At 45.9% G+C, this 21,174-nt stretch overlaps 1 protein-coding gene across 1 annotated transcript; it reads right to left on the bottom strand.

The window, feature by feature from the left end:
- Positions 1–113: 113 nt before the first annotated feature.
- Positions 114–21,125, bottom strand: LOC135806514 (WASH complex subunit 5-like). Its single transcript, XM_065320705.1, has 34 exons — positions 20,749–21,125; positions 19,198–19,304; positions 18,226–18,310; positions 17,656–17,756; positions 16,544–16,660; positions 16,229–16,301; positions 15,782–15,934; positions 15,225–15,338; positions 14,763–14,804; positions 14,245–14,371; positions 13,624–13,751; positions 13,065–13,194; positions 12,706–12,818; positions 12,413–12,520; positions 11,720–11,778; positions 11,357–11,432; positions 10,851–10,961; positions 10,251–10,328; positions 9,979–10,041; positions 9,717–9,797; positions 9,255–9,356; positions 8,850–8,969; positions 8,416–8,475; positions 7,696–7,820; positions 7,260–7,350; positions 6,583–6,654; positions 5,845–5,944; positions 5,608–5,687; positions 4,813–4,916; positions 3,803–3,932; positions 3,365–3,461; positions 2,561–2,723; positions 2,012–2,099; positions 114–930 (listed from the first exon to the last, which is right to left on the bottom strand). Exons 1-34 carry the CDS (start codon positions 20,968–20,970, stop codon positions 847–849), a joined length of 3,504 nt encoding a protein of 1,167 aa, XP_065176777.1. The 5' UTR covers positions 20,971–21,125; the 3' UTR covers positions 114–846.
- Positions 21,126–21,174: the final 49 nt, after the last annotated feature.

The following is a 21,174-nucleotide window of genomic DNA, read 5'->3' as shown; positions in this document are numbered from 1 at the left end:
CACATATCAGCGCTATCAGCGCAAGAGCAGCACACACATAGCTGATCAGCACCTCTTTTCTTGTGGAACGAAAAATCCCACTGTTCCACATGTTGCAAAGCGACCCATGGTGATAAATTTGGCGAAGATGTAGCCAACACCGTAGTTGTTTGTCAGTCAGTGTCAGGGAGGTCTAAAATAACAAATAACCTAATGGCTTTGACAGATGGCTACCATGGAGAATATTCGTATAAGTAAAAAGGATCCATCCACTTTTAACGTGAAAAGTACAATGGATTATAGTGTGTTTGTATGCAGCGGGAGTATTGCGCGGAAACCATGGAATACTGAAGTATATAATATATACAAACTTCACAAAGCGTCCTACAAGATTTTAAACTTCACAAAGCTAACAAAATACCACATCAAAGCCTTCGCACCATTCCGCTGTCAATACAGATTCAGTAACACAAGAATATTGCAAGATTCACATTCACAAACAAAAAGAAAAAAGCGATTGTCAAAAGCAAGGACCGGTGCCTGCGCCAGCAGAGAGCAGCTAAATAATTAACATGACGAATGTGTTGTGATGGGGCATAATTTTTCGTATCTGAAAATGAGACTGATGGATGCTGCCGAGGCAAGCAATTTTGTGACTTTCTTCTCTCAATATACCTCCAAAACTATATGATACAAAGAGTGCAGCCAATAATATTGATAATGAATTTGGAAATTTGAAAATGATGATCAAGAAAATTAGCAAGTGAAGTGCACAGCAAATGAGGCCACTGATAGCTGCTGGAAGCACTGCTTACTTGGATGCAAGCAATGTGCTGTGCCTCTGGGTATGTTCACTGATAGCGCTTCTTACTTAGCCGCAGGTAAGGTACCTCTGGGTACGTTGTGGCGGAACTCATCCAGAATGTACGGTGGTACCTTTCCTTCCAAGATCTGGCACAGCAATGGAATAATAGAGAGCACACACAGCAAGGCTATAGGCACCCATCACCACCATGGGATGCAAGAAGGCACAATGTACTCGGTTACAGCCAGTCACTACCGTGAAACCTGTCTAAGTGTTGCAAAAGAAGGATCCACGAGCGGGATTCGAACCCAGCACCCCTGTCTTTCCGGGACAGTGCCCTACCGATTAGGCTACCGGGGATCACACACACTCATGGGTCCTTCTTGCTACACTGCTCCCCCGCCCCAACAGGCTGTGTCCTCACGCCGTACCTAGCTCGCGGGGGGTACGATGGGTCGTGGGTTCGAGCCATTGCCAGGCGCCAATGTTGCAAAAGAAGGATCCACGAGCGGGATTCGAACCCAGCACCCCTGTCTTTCCGGGACAGTGCCCTACCGATTAGGCTACCGGGGATCACACACACTCATGGGTCCTTCTTGCTACATAAGCCACTTGCGCAAGGGACCTCTAAATTGTGCCCCCCCCCCCCCCACACACACACAGGTGGTACCTTTATCCACATCCAACCAGGTGGAAATAAGACTTCTTAGTCTTGTTTGTAACGTTAGAAGTTCACAACTTATCGTCATGCATGTCGTAGATCTACACATAGCTATCCCAGAACTAAGACACCAATCGGACGTATATCCGAGGAGATCTTCCGCAGGCATCATTTTCTGGCATTCTTGATGATCTAAGAAACACTTCCAATGCTCCCTGCAGCTTCATATTCTAGTTTTCATGTTTGGGAGGATATCACTTCCTTCCTCAGTACTGAAGTACATGTGCTGGAAAAAGTAAAAAATATAATGTTAACGAAAGAAGTGCTACGGAAGAGACCTGTGTCCTGTCAAACCTGACAACTAAGGAGTACTCCCTGCTGACAACTAAGGAGTACTCCCTGCTGGCGATCGTTAATCATCTGTTAGGCATCGTTTTATCCTAGCTTGACTGTACATGTGCAATCACTACATTGTCATGAGTTCAAGTACTGAAGAAAACATTACACGCGTTCACGATCATGATCATAATCCTGACTGACAGCCTTGACAGTGACTGTAACATTACCTGTTGTGAGTGCTCGCCGTAGCACACAAACTCCTCCAAAAACACCAGAAGAGCAATGCAATCTGCAGGCAGGTCAGGTGACTTGTCCCTTCAACACACAATACACACAGTACACACACACAGCACACACACACACACACACATCACATCAAGCATGATATTATTTTAAACGAGCCAGTGCAATAGCAGTGCAGCGGACCCATGGCATGTAAAGTGTGTGCACAGAAGGACAAACAAGAGTGCAATGGAGAGTCACTACAAGCAGTAAGCATCAACGACATCGTGAGAACGAGGCGATTAGCAGTCCATTGCACAGGTAACTGCAAAGACATAAAATAATCATTCACATCACAATGCCAACGAAATCAACTGTCATGATCACACAATATAGACAGAGTGAAGACAAGTTGTCATGCTGAGCTCCATGCTAATGCGATCTCTGACACTACTATAATGCCATCATGATTGTGAATTTATCTTTCGAACAATACAATCCAGTCACACCTGCCCACAACCCATGCTGCATGCCTGGGAAATGCAAGTACATACTTTGACGAGGCAGCGGCATCAACCATACTGCGGATGTACTGGGCACAGAAGGCCAGATAGACTTCTGTAGCATCCGTGTGGAATTGGTGCAGGATCGTCACCAGTCCCACCACGAAAGCAATACCATCAAACGGCTCGACACCCTTCTTGGCAACAAAGCCACCTGTATGGACCGGGGAACAGTTATACACGGAGGTACACAGAATACAAGTTAATGACGTGCAGCCTTGGCATAGTTATCAAACAGTGTACATCTATCGTGTGCTAGGCACAAAACCAGCACAAACACTTGCACACACAGGCAGCGCTGGTACATATTTCAAACCACTTGTAATTCTCTGATCCTTTGGCCGGCCTCGTCCACCATGCGTGTAGAGTGACAGTGTACTACAGTCAACTTCGCTAATAACGACTGCGGATATAACGACAATTCGCGAATAACGACATCATTTTCATGCCCAGAGCAAAGTCCCATCCAACTGTGACACATATAATGAGACTTCGGGTATAACGACACTTCGCGAATAAGGACACTTTTCTGATGCCCCGCAGAGTGTCGTTATAAGCGATGTTGACTGTATTTCTTCAAAGGTTCATCAAATCCTAACCATCACCATTCACATTGTTTCTTCGAGTAAAGGTTCTGTTTGGTCGTTGAGAGTTCAAGTGTCAAGTCAAGTCCCAGGGCAAGCATAAGCTCCCATGCACATAAAGGGAGCCGACCGGCCATTCTGAAATAATCCTTTTGTCAAAACCTGAGACAGACGGTGTTATTGGATTGTCCTCTTGATTTTCACAACTCACCGAGGCTGCGAAGATACTGCAGCTTAGGCAGCAGAGACAGCGTGAAGATGAACAGTATTAGAGACAGGCCTTCTGACTTGCTCGGTGTGATGTAGATCTAGATGAAAGAATAAACAGACAAGCAAACAGTGTAACACGTTGCCTCTCCGGCATCCTCCTCCTCTGGATATACTTGCACAGCAAACCTAGCTTGTGTTCTAAACTCTTGAAAAGTTACCACAATATGTATCATAGCCTCACACTCGACGCGCAGTAAACAGTGTCAGATTGTGATGAAGTGCCGAAAACACCAGGCTTTCGATTGCAAGGCACTGTTCTTATAGCGGCGCAATACTACGGTATGCGCTGATACCAACAGGCCAAACAAGTTAGTACATACTTCAGTAAGTACTAAGTGTCCTTGTAAGCAAGCACACATGGGGAAACCCCAGCACAAACCTTGGTGAGAGGATTGTGAATACCGGACGTCTCCAAGTAAGATGTGAGCTCTGACAGAAGAGGATTGTCTTCACCCGGGTAGGGCAAAGACGGGTCAGCGTAATGAGCCTGGATATCAGTCAAGATTGACCTGAACACACAAGAGAGAGGAACAAAGATGATGAAGGCAATGATTCAATTGAGTCAGATGCCATAAATACCAACAAGAGTGGACCCACTCCTATCCAGATGTCCCATACCCAGGCATTTCCTCCCGTAACCTGGCACCCTGCAGGCAGGTATGTGCAGTCAGTCCTTCAAAATGTCTTACTTTTCTTGCGGACAGCTAAACTACCTCTCCGCATAAAAGACCATACTCCTCAGCAGATACCTGTGTGTATTTGTTAGTGGTTTCAATCCGAGGCCAGTAAGCCCAACTGAAGAGAATAGCGTGCCATACTCGACATGGTTGTAGTGTATTTCTGAGTAATATGGAAGATTATGAAAAGATGCGGGCGGCACCCTTCAGTCCCAAGGCACCCGGGGGAGAGAGGTTCTACTGCACTTGAAAAGAAGAACTAAACTTGTACTGTTACTGGCTGCTAGAGTCCATCTCCGTCTATGCCTGTCTCCCTCCCTCTGCTTTACGGAACCTATACACAGCACGCCATGCAGCATTTGAGCGAGAGAATTCTAGAAGTGAGACCTCGCTTAACCGCATACATCAGTTTTCCACAAAATATCCGGATAGGCGAGGGAACCGGATAACCGAACAACGGTTATGTTGGATGCATCAAGTATGCTGCAAATCTGTAACGAGCTATTTTCTTCCGGATGGTGAGGGATCCGGATAAAAGAGGACCGGATAAGCGAGGTCTGACTGTACTACACTAGTCCAGTAGGATGTACGAGTATCTTCATCTAACTGAAAACGTCTACTAGCAGCCACCCGTAAGTACCCACTGTACATAGTGTATTAGTATGAATCTCCACTTGGAAGAGACTGTGGTCCACACTGCTGTGATACTTACTGGTTGAAGGTGGCCAGACACGATGCTAAGAACTTGGAGTCGAAGCGGCATGATGACCGTAGCTCATTGGCAATCTGTCGTCGCAGCAGCTGTCGCTGTCCAATCTAACAAGTCAGAATACATACAAGAGCAATTGTGTGCGCTGTGCGTGCTGTGATTTGCTATGACCAATTGTGCTGATCAAAGTATTTCCAAGATGCAAAGGATCTAGGCTATCAAAATACAGCTGTAGTACATTGCTACACAGAGCTGGTCTGCAAGTACATGTACAAGGCCACTTTGGTGATCTACCCGAGCCACTGGCAGTGTATGACGGGCTGCACAACGGCAATGTGTAACGGCAGGAGGTAGGAATGCTCAATGTACACTTCCAATGCAAGTCAAGTGCACTATTTGAGAGAGACATGTTCATTGTACATCACTGACTGCCATGGCATGATGAGAGGTCAATACAAAATACCAGTTCTTCTACGGATGGCAGTCGTGAGTCAGTTAAGTGTCAAGTTCGGCAGGAAGCGTGTGTTCCAAGTAGGAACAACCAACTTCATCGCCAATAGCGCCGAAGTCGCAACTTCTCAGTTCTTCTAAACTATTATAAAACCGCTAGCGATTGCTTTCCAGGACAAGAACTTTTCTGACATAACGAATTCTTGCTACTGAAGTGCATGCTTACAAGTACAAGGGAGCATAGCAGACCGGAGACACGTCAGAACCAGGCAGTACACAGGCAGTACACAGGCACAGCAGGCTACACAACAATACGAGTAAGATACCACTAGTCTAGTCAGTACTTACATTCAACACAACTTCCAGGACAGGCGGCCACAGGCGTGCGGATTTCTGAATGGCTTGTTGGTAGAGCTTTCCAGGGTTGACTAAGCACAGACAAGCAGAAAGACACAGTGTCAGGAGCCTACTAAATTGTAGTAATTCCTTACTTACTAGTAGGGCTCTTTGACTAAAGTTGGCAACTTTGGCAAGGAGTGTCACACTTTGCAGGTTCAGTGTATGCTCACAAGTCACAACTCTTACCAGGTTCAGCCTTGAGTGGGAAGAGGTTCTTGAGCACGGCATTGAACATGTTCTTGGTCGGAACATCCGCCGTCATGCTTTTCAGCATGCGCACAAACGACTAAGCAGGAAGCAAAGCAGTCAGGCGGAAACGCAAGAACACAGTGAGACTCTGCAACAGTGAGACTCTGGAACAGTGAGACTCTGCAACAGTGTTGTGCTAAGGAACACACAAGAACACATAGAGACTCTGGCCTGGAGCAGTATTGTGCTAAGGGACGTACATACACCAGGACATCATTGAACACATACTATGTTCTGGCATCAGTATCCCAAAGCTTGTCTAAAGGAATGTAACTGTTACTCGAGTACATGCTATTAAATTGAAACATGGAAAACGGTGGGGCAAGGTATGCGTTAGAGCCCACCAACTGGACCTGATTTTGAACAGTCAGACGTGCACAATCTAGCACAAACTGACAAGGAGTACTGACATCCTATGGGCAAGATATCATTTATACAAGACAGCACCTGTTTTCGACTTCGACAGCATGTTACAAGGCGAGGACGCACAAGCGCTCCTGACTACAACCATAATCCGGTTGCATACGGTTCAAATGGTCGCAAGACCGGGACTGTGCCAACCGGGTTATGGTTGTAGTCAGAAGCACTTGTGCGTCCTCGCCTTGCAACATGCTGTCGAAGTCGAAAACACGTTAAACCTATCAAGCAAGGCTTCTACATATACCAAGACAGTACCTGCAGTTCCTTGACCATCATGAAACAGAAGAGACGATCCAGACCTGACAAGCCAAACGTTCCTACAGCATTCTGTATGTACAGGCAATACACAAAGCAGAACAGGAGCTCAGTAAAGCAGCTCTTCTCTACTAAGCAATCGGACTGTGTTTGGGTCAGTCTTGCTTGCATTAAAAATCGTTTCTACCGCAGGCCTAGAGGCGAGGGTGTACAAACTCGACTTGGCCAGGACATCCTGCCAGGACTTGGCATGGACATCCTGCCAGGTTTTTCCTAGCATGCACTGGTCAGGTCGGTATGGCCAGGGACTCACAAACAAACATGCCCCCAAACATGTAAAATGTTCTAGCTCAAACGGGTCACTGAACTATCAACGGCACAGAGATACAACATCAAAACTGGAGGTGACATCAAGGCAATGTTGTGACTGTCGGACTAGAAGGCACTCATGTGATGAAAACGTCGCGTATTCAAGTGGCAATCTTGATCTCTGGACACATACAACTGTGTTGTTATCCACACAGTCATCAACTATGCCAGACCACCGCTACACCCAAGGTTGAATGTAGGTAGCCAATTGGGTGCTTGTTCTGGGAGAAGATAACATGTTAATATTCACGATTGGTCGCTACAGTCAAGTTCATTATTGATGAGGTTGACTGTAAATATAAACATACCTGGAGCTTGGCGAACACTTTGGAATCAATCACCTCATCGTATGAGCGGTTGTTGTACCATGTGTTCATCTGGTTGACAAAATATGTCACCCTACAACAATAACAACAACAACACACCCACACACACGCACGGACACACCCACACACATGCACGCATGCACGCATGCACACACACACACACACACACACACACACACACACACACACACACACACACACACACACACACACACGAAGACAAATGATTTACAATCATGTAGTAAAGTATGCTTAAAATGCTGTTGGAGACAGCTCTAGAAGGGAACACTACATGTACACCATCACAACTGCCGTATAAGGTCAGGATAACCACAGTACTACCCTGATAAGGGTATGTTCAGTAATTGCAATGTTCACCAGTTTAGGCACAGGGCTTGAACCACACTTCTAGACATACTTGGGATCTGTCATTCGCAGCATCTCTCTCGCCAAGCGTCCCATGAAGTTGACGGAGGCATCAACTGGTCGGAAACGAGGAATGGGGATCGTCTTGCTTTGGTACACAGACTGAAAGTCATAGACCTATGCATACAGTATAAGCAACACACAGCACAAACACAGGAACAACACACACAATATCAGGATGTGCTGTATCATTGGTCTGTAACTCGGGATACGCACAAGGAAACGTACCAGTATTCCATCATGCGTACAGACTACAGAATAGGCACATGTAAGTTCAAGCCAGAGTTCCATGACAGATGGACACACTCAGGTCTCATGATATGGGACAGGCAAGCTTATTAGGAAGTTGAATAAGAACAAGCATGTTCAGAACTTATCACTATCCATATGTGTTTTCACTGTTCTCACATGCCACACTGGCACACCACCAACGGACATACAATAGAGTATTGATTATCCAAACCATTCTGAGCATTTTCTGGAGGCGTTGGAAAAGGGAAATGTTCCGACAGTCTGTTCTAGTCCATTATACACGTATGTGCATAGTATACTGTTGATATGGAAAACTAAAAAATCTAGATTCGAGTTGACAACATGCAGTCCCTAGAAACAGGATTCAGCACAGCATAGATATATGCATGCGGGTCACACAGTGCTAGGTACTTCTGTATTTGCTAAACACTGAGTAAACAGTGCAGCAGGCATTGCTGACCTTTGTACGCAGGAAACTGTTGCATTCCTGCTCCACATTGTAGTTGATGATGCGAGAGACCTAGCCAAGCCAAGTAAACAGCAACACACAGACACACACAGACACAGACACACACATACACCTTGATCGTGGCTTTGACTTTGCAATGATAGCCCATTGTCATTTATCCAGGCCATGACAGTACCCCCCCCCCCCCCACACACACACAAAAGCCAAACTAATCTTGTGGAGGGCATCGTTCAGTTACCTGACGATGGCCATGTGCCGAACATTGTTTAATAATGGAATTGGTTCAGATTTGCAGTGAGACTGGAATGGGTGTGGCCACCCAAATTTCTTTTCTATTATGAAGCTGCAGGAAGCCTGAAGACTTCTTTTGAGGGCATACGGCTCATGAATATTGCAGGTTACTGCAATTGATCTCACACACTCACCTCCTCTTGCCAGATCTTGAGCCCATAGATGTTGACGTAGTCCTGGATGTACTCAAAGGACTTGCGGAAGCCCTCCATGTGGGCACTCAGACCGTCCAAGCGGGGGAGCAACTCCGGTGCCTGAGAGCAATAAAAGGCATACAGTAACAGCACCAAGAAGGTAAACTTAACAGAAACAGAAACAATTGGAGGGTAATTTTAGACAAGTTTCAAAATAGAATGCACCACATGAAAGAAGAACATGTTGTGTATCCTTGCAAAGAAAGGTAAAGGCACTGGACATTGTCATCAACACGACTTTTTCAATAACGTTCACACCTGTAAGCCAGCTGCAAGGTTAATTCCAAATAGACAAGTGGATGTGATGCTAGTATCAAGGACCTACAGTTCACCTGTATGCCATACCTTAGCTTTGGGGTTGAAGACCAGGAACTGATGCAGACCGGCTGCTACTTTGTTGACCAACTCCTTACGAATGCCGTCTTCCAGCAGTTGGTGAGGATCAACCTGCCAACACACACACACACACACACACACACACACACACACACACACACACATCACAGGGACAATGAAGTGAATGAATGTTACCATTTTGAATGACCAATAGATGGTGTGTGTGAAGCAGTACAGACTATAGACAACAACTACAGCAAGCTGTTCCATGTAGTAGAAACACACTGACATGGCTACACATGACACAGAAAACACTGCATCATCACCAAAAGCAAGTGGTCTCTTTGCTGCAAATTCAATAATCCTAACCAAATTTCGACCAGGAGCCATCATCAGGATGTCTACACGTAGCTAGAAAAATAGACAGTGCACAATCATGTCAGAGCAGCCAAGAGCATTACGCAATCTGACCTTGATGATGCCAACAAGTGTTGTCTTCATCATGAGAATACCTTCTGTGAACACGGATATGCTGTGCGTCAGTTGGGCAACCTATGTGCAACAGTAGATGAGACAGGCAAATCAGAACAGAACAAACAGGACACTCAGCATGGAACACACACAACACTGCATGACAACATAACATGGTAGCTGTATTGTACTGGCTGAAGAAACCCACAAATGGGCAGAGGATGCCCCATGTCAAATTAGGCACATGTCAACACAAGCTTACCTGGTAACGCTCATCAAGCTGAGCATACTCCTTCAGTTTGTCTTTTTCCAGCCGAGTTGGCACCTTGTAAGAAAGACACACAGTGAAGCACACAACATACTTTAGAGCAGGATGACAGCTGATACATGTGCTAAGTACTGTTGCCAGGGAGTGCAGGCCTGCACAAAGTTATCTACCGCACAACACGAATATGAGGAAAGGCACAAATAACAATAGACGGAGGTAACTTGCTAAAAAAGGCCTCTCTGAGGCCCATGGCACTGCCAACATACCTCCTGAATACTACGTGTCTGCATAGTGATGATCTTCTCCAGAACACCAAACATAGACTGCGGAATGATTTGCAGCACCTGCACACACGCACGCACACACACACGCACACACACACACGCACACACACACACACAAACACATGCCGTAGCAAATGAGGAAACAAACACAAGTCAGAGGCAGTCACAGTGTGACACAAAGATGCAGCTGCCGACAAAGCACTGCCATCACGAATACCGGTTACAATGATTCCTCGCAAAAGTTATTACAACATTCACAAACACTGAGAAACCCAGAGCATATGCCGGAGACTAAAACTCATACATCAGTAGCAATACATACCGGTAGGTACCGTAAAGTCTTGTATAAAAGCCGTACTTGAATAGAAGCCGCAATTTTGGGCCCATCAAATTACACAAAAGCCTGGTTTTAGTGTTGACATACATAGAAATACCTGTCTTTTATAGAAGCCTGCAGAATTTCACCAAGAAAGTCATAGAAGCCGCGGCTTTTATACAAGACTTTACGGTACATCGACTCCACATCGTCTCTGCAGAAGCATAATTATATAATAGTGTAACTAGAGTAATACGATAACTTACCCGCCGCACGTAGGCGACCAGTTCACCAGAGTAGTACTGGGAGACGGAGACCAAGTCTTTACTACCACACTCGCTAATACGCACAAGTGGGGCATCCAGTGCGGAAGACAGCTGAATAATGAGACAAGAACAGAAAGAGGTAGATAGAGGAGAGGTAAACGAAAAAGGTTATTGAAAAGAGAAGCATTCTCTGATTGAAAATTCCTCTCAATATACCATCATGTACATGTATTTTTACATCAACAACCACACCACAACCACACCACAACTACACTCTCCGGCCGACCTCGACATGTTGCCACAACACAAAAAAACTGTACAAGGCCAAATGCTGCTGCTTACCCTGCTTGAAAACGAGTACTTATGATACTCATACTTACCCTTCTTCAATACTCATACATGTACAGTGTATTTCTACTTTTTTGATTAAATAATCTCATGCACAGAGCATATCTCTATTACACACACAGTTCTGAACGTCCATCACAGTAGAGTAGAGTACAAACCTTGAGGAAGGTGGCACGGAGCTTTGTGACCACACTGGGATCTTGCTTGATTGCCTCTTGCATGAACACTGTGTAGCTATGGGAGACAGGGGAGAGCAACACCATGGAGACATCACACAGTCAGTACAATAGAATATTGAGACACGGAGCACTCAAAGAGCAGCCGATCTAGCCACCCACAGCACATGCCCACCCACATCCACAGCCATACTGAGTGAGCAGTACATCGCACTAGTACAGACATATACATCAGCAACACATGCACCCCTCCATGACCACCGACAATCATATCTACTATGACTATGACTATGACTATGCATGTATCCCGATCAAAGCAATGCAGTAAGACTGGGAGTGACTTACTTGTCAATGATCTGCCAGGCGTATGACAGATCACCAATGATCTGCATCTGGATGAGAACCTGAGCACGCACATGCACGCGCGCACACACACACACACACACACACACACACACACACACACACACACACACACACACACACACACACACACACACAAACACACACCACACGCACAGCATGATGCGGATGGAACAAGCTACAAAAAATACCCATGGCCATATGACAGTCTAGATTAACCGGTGTGAGTGAAAAGGAGAAAAAGCAGGCATACTGTAGAACGGGTAATTTTAGTGACTATTAATTTTAGCGTTTTCCCATTGTCAACCGGTTAGCGACGTTTTATTTTAGCAATTTGCAGCCATTTTACTCACGGATCACCAGTGCACTACTTACTTCTCAACGGATTAGCGACTTGAAACTTTAGCGAAAATGAGTAGATCGCTAAATTCGCTAGGGTTTTTACGTCGCTAAAATTACCCGTTCTACAGTATGGGAATATCGTTAGGAGTGATGCGACTGGAGACGTGCCAGCTGATAGGGGTTTTCCCTTTAAAAGACTCAACTCTACCAACTGGACAGTCGACTTACTAGTAGTTGCTTGTGCCGTCCAACCCTAGTAGTACTATTCTTAGCATTCAGTCACGGTCTATCCAAGATTGTATAATGTCATGTACTAGTATCTGCCAAGCTTACCTCCTCTTTGATGTTGATCGTGCGAATCATCTGATGCAGAAACTTGCGTGTCTCCAGCAGAAACTGCCGCACCTGCATGTTGGTTTCAAGCTGATGAAACTCTTGCACCTATAGACAGGCATAGGCACAAGCAAAGAAGTGAATTATGAAGAAATGCAGAGTTAGAGAGAGAGAGAGGAGAGAGAGAGAGAGAGAGAGAGAGAGAGAGAGAGAGAGAGAGAGGAGAGAGAAAGAGAGGAGAGAGAGAGAGAGAGAGGCGATATGTGAAGAAATAGCACAGCACCATAGATTACCTCTTCCAATGCCTGCGTCAACTGCACAATCTTTCGACCAGCAGTGGTTGAATCATCATAGCTCAATGATGTGATCTGAGATGCCATCTCATTGAACCAGGCTTGCAGGTTGTCTGTGAGTACAGAACAGCATTGATTGAGAGTGTACACAGAAACAACGGTTGGTTACGTTACAAGCACTAGTATGCTCGTGAATGTGACCACACAATGCGAGAAGCATGCCTACATGAAATAAAGCACTAGCTACTAGCATTGCCCCTGCACAATACCTATTACCTACACTACAGCAAACCTAAATCACACCTATATGTACATGTACAGCCCATCAACCCCATAACAAACACTGTGCATGATCTTACCATTCTTCTCAACACGTGTTAGAGGCTTGCTACCAGAAAAGACTTCGGCCAGTTCAGCCATTCGCTCCGAACCCTCCTTCTTGTAGCCTTCCCACTTGTCCTTCTTGCTGCCCAACATCATCTTGAACATCTACGAATGCAAACAAAGCAAACAGCCACCGATGCACACGTGAGCGTGCACTGAAAGAATGCATGTGCAATGTAGCACTGCGCTGACTCTAGGATAGGCAATGGCAAGGTAATAACTTAGAGACAATGGTCGATGACATCACTCCAGCCTGGAGATACATGAATGCATGTGCTAATACAATCATAATATTATGTTCACAGGAAGTGTGAGTTACGAAGTCTGAAGAAAATGTTGAACGGCCTCTGCTGGGATGACGACTACACCATAGCTCAGTGGTTAGAGCATCGCTGGCTACAAGCGAGGGTCCCTGGTTCGAGTCCTGGTGGTGACAGTCAATTTTTTCTTCAGACTTTTCCCGTTTGTCTCTTTCCCTCAAACCAGTTAATATTATGTTATTGGACAAATCACCGGCGCCAGAGAGTCACTAACCTCCTTCAAGCGGAACTCAAGCTGAGCAGTGTTGAGCAGCAGGTTGAACAGAGCATTCACATGATACTGCTGTCCAACTACTATGTCATAGATCATCTTGGCACGCTTGGTGCCCTCCACAAGCGAAGCTGTAAACAGTGTAGCAAAGAGAAGAGCAGTTGAGAGGAGTTGAGAGGAGTTGAGAGGACATGAGAGGAGAGATAGACTTCTTTCTCAAATGATTAATGCCAGCATAGTATATTACAGAAAGACAAAAAAAACATAGTTGTAAGTGCATGTACACAATCATGCCCACGCACATGCTCATGTACACACACACACACACGCATAACACATGCACGAACACACAGGCACACACACAGACAGACAAGGCAAATGATTCCTAGGAAGTACACAACTTTAGGTTCTTCACCAGCAACACTTTGAAAGACAACCTGATAAGAAGGCATGAAAGTACATGTATACTAGTGGAAACTTCCAAAAGGTAAGTGGTGAAGAGCCTGAAGTGTGTTCGCTTCGTACTAATATAGTGTTATAATATGTAAGTATTATTTTTTGTCTCCAAGGAAACTTCAATGACTTCTAGGTTCCAATATGATGATACAGCCGAGTCCTACACACCTTCACTAGTGTGCATCATCAGCCATCGAATGACAACATTGCATTCCCGTAAGCAGTTCATCAGCTTGGGAATGTGATCCAGAACAAAGTCTTCAATGAGAACACCTTCTTGTAGATACTTGTCAACCTGAGCAAGACACACAAACATTGGCACATACACAGTACGATGTACCGTATCAACACATAACAAGTCAAAAGAGCATCAACAAGAGTCTCTCTCATTTTTAAAATGAAGTGAAGGATGTGCCGCCATAGCGTAAACAATCAAGCTCTTGGTAAATACTGGTATGTCCGTCTGTCCGTATGTCTGTCTACGTGCCCTTCTCTCTCTCTCTCTCTCTCTCTCTCTCTCTCTCTCTCTCTCTCTCTCTCTCTCTCTCTCTCTCTCTCTCTCTCTCTCTCTCTCTCTCTCTCTCTCTCTCTCTCTCTCTCTCTCTCTCTCTCTCTCTCTCTCTCTCTCTCTCTCTCTCTCTCTCTCTCTCTCACGCACCCACACCCACACACAAGAAGATACTCACCGCCTTGTTCAATTGTCCTACTCGAATAATGTGACGAGATGCCTAGCAGCAACACACCAAAGAGCAACAACAGCACATTGAGCACTAAGCTACAGTAGATTAGAGGAGCGGAGTAAACAAAAGAGAGCAGACATGCAACTGGGATACAGGCGAAATAGCAACACCAAACCAGAAAAGAAGTTGGTTGCTCCTACGCGGAACACACGCTTCCACGAATAACCCAGTCACTCATCCATCATCATTATGGTTGCCAAGTCCATACGAACATATTCCCCCACCCGTCAACCTGCCCACAAACACGCTTTAAACTCTGGTTTCGCCACTTTACGCCACCGTGTGGCATCACACACCTTTGGCAACGCTCGCAAGTATAATCCCCTTCTTAGGGCATGAGCATCATGCACTGATGCACTGTTAGAGTACATGACTACGTCAGTACATGTGTACTACTAGTACTAGTACCTGTTCAACAATGTTTCCCTGTTCCAGAGTGTTGTTCAGGCCAGTGGAAGCAGCACGGTACGGTGCCCAGGCATCGATGAGATTCACCGTGATACCCATGTAGACACTGATCACCTGTTGACAACACAACACAACATAACACACTGTTACTATCAATAGTCATTCCCACTCATGCACGCATGCACACACACAATGACACAGGAGCTACCAGCAGTGCAGAGTACTCACAATGTGCACATAACAATACAGTTTGCCAAAAGAACAATGTGCATCATTGTGCATAGCCGTATCTCATTGACATGTCTGTTCGAACATATGCTCAAATCCAGTATACAACCGGCTAAGGAATTTGTTACTGTTTCCTTTGCTGTTGGTTTCGGCTCGGCAGCAGTGTCACATGAATACATACATACTTCAAGTACATACATACAAGCAAGCAAAGGAAGCCCTCAATGACACATGGTCAGCCAAGAAGGTCACCTTGGCACTAACACCAATAAGTTGACTGCCAGTAACATTGAAAGTTACCGAGCCATCACTGAACGAAAGACACTTACCCAGTTGTCGGGGAAATGCTTGTCTACAATTTCTCTCATCTTGGCTTGCTGCGTGTTCAGCATGTGTGGTGAAAAGTAGAGAATGATGTAAAGCATGGATGCCTGTGTGGACAGTGCCGTGCTGCGATGTTCTGGTGATGGGTAGTTGGTAATCTGCCATCAAAACAAACAGCATCGAAACAATGGTACAGTGCAGGAATACCAAGAGTACATTATGTACTCTTGGTATTCCTTGTAGCAGAAGTCCATGAATATCAACGAAGTAAACAAACCACAGCAATAGAGAGGAGTGAGACTTCGGTAGAGAGGGAGGAGTAGAAAGGCAAAAAGAGGCAGAGACAATGAGTCATAAACATGAGAAGCAGCAGTGGTACATGGTACGTAGCTCAGAGGACAGTGAAAGCAATACTACAGGTACTTTAAGGACAGGATTCCTGTCACACTCACCTGGTTGTAGATATCATCCGATCGCAACCGTCCTATCACCATCTCAATGAACTCCTGGTTGATGGGAATACGACTGAGCAACACCACACACAACACCACATCAAACAGCACAAAACACCTTGCTGAATATTGGTCACTGGACAGAATGAGAGTAAAAATTGAAAGCATATTGGGGTTGCATTGAAAGAAATGCCACACAATATTGTCATTCGCGTTGCATTGAAAGAAATGCCACACCGCATTCAGGTTGCATTAAAAGAAACGCCACACTCATGTCACTGCACTAAAAGGCTGTGCAAACACAAACAAACTCACGAGAAATAGTCCTCTGGATACTTGGGCGGCTTCTTGGGTGGCGCTCCGTTTACAAAGCCTGTACTTCTCAGCAACTTGCACACATCGTCCATACTGGAGTCCACAGTTTGGGCCGCACTGAACAACAACAAAGCAAGGAAACGGCAGGATAGGCGAGGGTAAGGGTTCAGGTAGGCGTAGCCCATAGTCAGTTCTGAACGTAGACCATGCCAACAGCAGGGCACTGCCTAATATTCTCAGGCAATGTGAATTTCATTGTCCTGCTAGGTCAAGTGTTGTGATAAACAGTGAGGAGCTACAACTGCTACAATCAGGACCAGAACCAGTGTGTGTGTACAAGTCACACCCCAAGTAGTGGTACTACAATCGTCCCTCTCTAATCCAGCACCCTCTCTAATCCAGCACCCTCTCTAATCCAGCACAATTTGTAAACCAGCACAATTTGCATTAGCCAAAATGTCCTCTTCACGCACATTGCAGCAGTAAATTCGATTTGTTAATCCAGCACCCTCCCTAATCCAGCAGATTTCCGTGGCACAAACGGTGCCGGATTATAGAGGGACCACTGTACTGCTACTTGTCTTGTTGAGCCCTCAAAGGAAAACAATCCTGGATCAACAGTACATGTTCATGTATGTATGTTTACAAGGGGAACAGGTGCTAAATGGTCCGACAAACAAAAACACCATGAATGATTTCCTCTGTACTAAATGTCCAGCAAATGTGTACAGTGGTGCACTAGTTGTGCATTTCGGCACCATGGGATAATGCCCCCCCCCCCCCCCCCCCCCCCCCCGGCGACCAACCTTTGCACAATTGAACACACATGCTCATGTTGGGCCAGAGCATAGTGTGCGCCTGAGATCAGGAGCCTACACAGAGCCTGCAAAAGCACATCAGTGCACCCTACAGTCTAAGAGATATGGCATATGTAAGTGCACATCAGTACAAGACGGGGCAACATCACGCGCGCGCGCGCGTGCACACACACACACACGTACACATGCACACACACACGGCCCTCTACTGCAGGACTGCTGTTCATACAACACATCTATACTCTGCACTACTATGGATACCTTATGGCACACGTGGGTCCAAGATAGACTCACTTGTATCGGTTGTAAGCAACAAGCATTCGCTCACGAATTGGTCCTTCGATCTTCATGTCCAGGATAAGCAGCATGACTCCGTAAAGATACAGGCTCTCAGACTATAGCATGGTGCAAGAGTCAGACAATGGGGAGAGAGTTATACAGGCATGGATACACACAGAATCAAACCATTCAATTAACATACATACGACATACGTATGTTGTATTGTATCCAAAGCATGCCAAGACAACAATAGTGACCTGCACAAATCAGACAGCGCCAAGGCATTACACACACACACATATATGTATACATGTGTGTGTGTGTGTGTGTGTGTGTGTGTGTGTGTGTATGTGTGTGTGTGTGTGTGTGTGTGTGTGTGTGTGTGTGTATGTGTGTGTGTGTGTGTGTGTGTGTGTGTGTGTGTGTGTGCGTGTGTGCGTGTGTGTGTGTGTCTGTGTCTGTGTACATGTGTGCATATGCGCATGTCAATGCAAGCGTGATCATGCATGTGTGCATATGTGCATGTCAATGCAAGCGTGATCATGCATGTGTGTCTGTGATGGAGGGAAGGAGAAAGAGCTCACCATCAGCTGCTTGCCATCGCCATTGAAGAGCACCATTTCCAGGGTGTGCTGAATGTACACACCTTCTTCTAGATCCTCCAAAAATCTACACAACACCAAGTGCAAACAAGTCAGCGTGTGTTTACAATATGAACTTCATACTGGACTTGAACCATACTGTGTCTAAGGCACCTACGGAGCTCCAAACTGTGGTCCTCATAGTCCCAATGTCCAGAGCCCCTTGACCAGGAATGATACACCCGTTGGTCCAGTTCTACAAGTAGCGGTTCCAGTTCTAGTGGCACGAGGGAAGCATGGATACATGGATGCAGTGAATGGGATTTTCTGTCTTTGACCACTTTGCTGGCCTGATCTCCTCACCTCCCACCGCTTTAGGAGCTGCATCTGCGCCTTGATCTCCTTGAAGGGTGGCAGCGTTTCTACGGATGCGGAATACTCGGCATCTAGCCGAGTCTGACGCGAGCCGTGAATTTCTTTTCTTTCTAGCGCTCCTCTGAAACAGGTGGTCAGCTGCTTACATGTAGTCCCAAGACAGATTTTAGCATGCTTGCACAATGTGTGCAGTACAGTGTACAGTGTATACGCTTTTCTAAGCACTCGCAAACTCCACTGCAGCCACTCATACATTAGGTACCTCAACTCGAACTTTCCATATACGGTCTCTTTGCTGCACACGTCACTTTACAGTAAATAATAGAATTCACCAAATTTTCGGGCATGCCCCATCTTCAGGGTGCAGAGAAGAGACCGTATTGGGAAAGTTCGAGTTGAGGTGCCCCAATGTACAGTGTATGTGTCAAATACTAGTATCCAGACAGGTAAGCAGTCTGCTGTGGGCCTCTACACAGTGGCGTCCCAATAGGGACATGTACAATGGACTTGCAGTCCACAATCTGCAAACCTTGAAAGAGAACAAACCAAGCGCCTGGCTTAGATTACACACTCTCACAATGCCATCCGACAAGTAATTACCTGTTGAGGTCAGAGACATATTTGTAAATACTCTCAAAAGCCAAATAGAAGCGAGTCAGGATCTCCATGTGATTTTCTCGGAATTCCTCATCAAGATCTTGCAGCATCTAGCATAAACACACACACATGCAACACACAAACAAAACAACTGTTGACATATAATGTAAACTGTAAATGTGAACAGAATAGGTGTGTGTGTGTGTATGTGTGTGTGTGTGTGTGTGTGTGTGTGTGTGTGTGTGTGTGTGTGTGTGTGTGTGTGTGTGTGTGTGTGTGTGTGTGTGTGTGTGTGTGTGTGTGTGTGTGGGTGTACCTTCGAATATGAGTGCCGGCTCTGCAATAAACGTTTTCGGCTTCCACGAGATCTCAACCGGCATGTGGCTCGCCAGCATTGACTCTCTTACCCTGACTCTGGCTCCCTGTCACAAGGGAGTGACGTGGCCCTATGGGGCAGTCATGCTATAGTAGTAGTAGTAGTAGTGTGTGTGTGTGTGTGTGTGCGGGTGTGCGTGAACGCGCATGTGACCGCTGCTTTCGGCCTGGCTGTGGATTCCAATGGCATACCGGTAAGTGTAACCGCAGCAAGCAACCAACAACGAAAGAACAGCTTCACTTCAACATCTGCTGTGCATGTGGCACAAGATTTTGGATGCAACAGGATCTGCAAGGACATGAGACAGGATGTTCTGCTGTGAAGTCGTGATGCTACAATTGTACTTCACCCCTTGAGCCCCTCCTCGTGAGGCCAGCATAGCCGTTTAACGGCAGCTGTGTGTCAAGGTCAAGATGTGTGTGTGTGTGTGTGTGTGTGTGCACAAGTGTGGGTGTAAGCGTGCGTGTGTGCATGTGTGTGCTTGTGCGAGCAAGCGTTTGTGTGCGCATGTATGTATGTGTGTTTCTGTGTGTTTGTGTGTGTGTGTGTTTGTGTGTGTGTGTTGGTGTGTGTGTGTGTGTGTGTGTGTGTTTCTGTGTGCGTGTGTGTGTGTTCGTGTATGTGGCTGTGTTCGAGGTTACAAACTCTTGTTAGAGGGGCGTCGGATACGGTACGGCCACTACGGTATTGACCGTAAGACTCTTTGCCCCAGGTACCCTGTGAATCAATGAAATACACTGATCTGGGCTCTAAATTTCCAAATTTCTTGGCTCAGCCACCCCTCCCCCACGAGTAAATTGTACTTCAGAAGGTTGACCGTACCACACTAAAATACCTTCCGACGCCCCTGTGTTAGTGAGACTCCAGATCACAAAGGGCTCCCATCCCCTGCACACCCACTTATTCATGCATGTACATGCATGCAAGCAAGACAGACACACACACACACAGACACACACACGAGCGCGGATGATCGCAAACCTGTTGTCACAAGTCATGCTCGCAACATTCTTGATCTCAATGGACTCAGTACCGGTAGCTGTTTCAGATCTGTACAGTGGAACGTGATGGGTCTACTTGATGCTGTCAATATCTTGGACCTACTGCTCAACAATTCAGATTGTTGTATATTATTTTGTACCTGAAATATGATATAACGTGTTCAGTTTTGTACTTACAGGGCTAGTGTCAATCTTGTGGTCGTAGAATTCAGCACCACGAAAGTAGGCAAAGTCAGGAAGAATATACTGATATTTCTCTTGTTCCTCTCTCGTTTCCATTCTGAAAACTGGTGGTATGAAATCGGAGAGGCGAAGCAGCTCAGCGATGATGGCATTGCCTCGACTGACCAGACGCAAAAGCGTCTGGCCACACGTATTGTCCTCAGCCAAGAACTCCATTCTATAAGACTAAGTGCGACACTCCTATCCACTTCAAGAAACCATCATGGAACAAGGAAACAGAGGAAGACAATTCAGCAAGAAACAGGATTTCGATATGTGAAATTGTCCTGATTCAGCAACAGTCGCTTGCCAGAATCTGCGACGTCTCTGGTTTGACCTGAAAGAGACTGGAAAAGGGCGAAGTCCTCCTGCCGTCCTGGC

Source organism: Sycon ciliatum, chromosome 1, assembly GCF_964019385.1.
Source record: "Sycon ciliatum chromosome 1, ocSycCili1.1, whole genome shotgun sequence".
NCBI classification, from domain to species: Eukaryota; Metazoa; Porifera; class Calcarea; order Leucosolenida; family Sycettidae; genus Sycon; species Sycon ciliatum.
The sequence above is the reverse complement of the archived record's forward strand: the minus strand, read 5'-3'. Positions and strand labels throughout refer to the sequence as shown.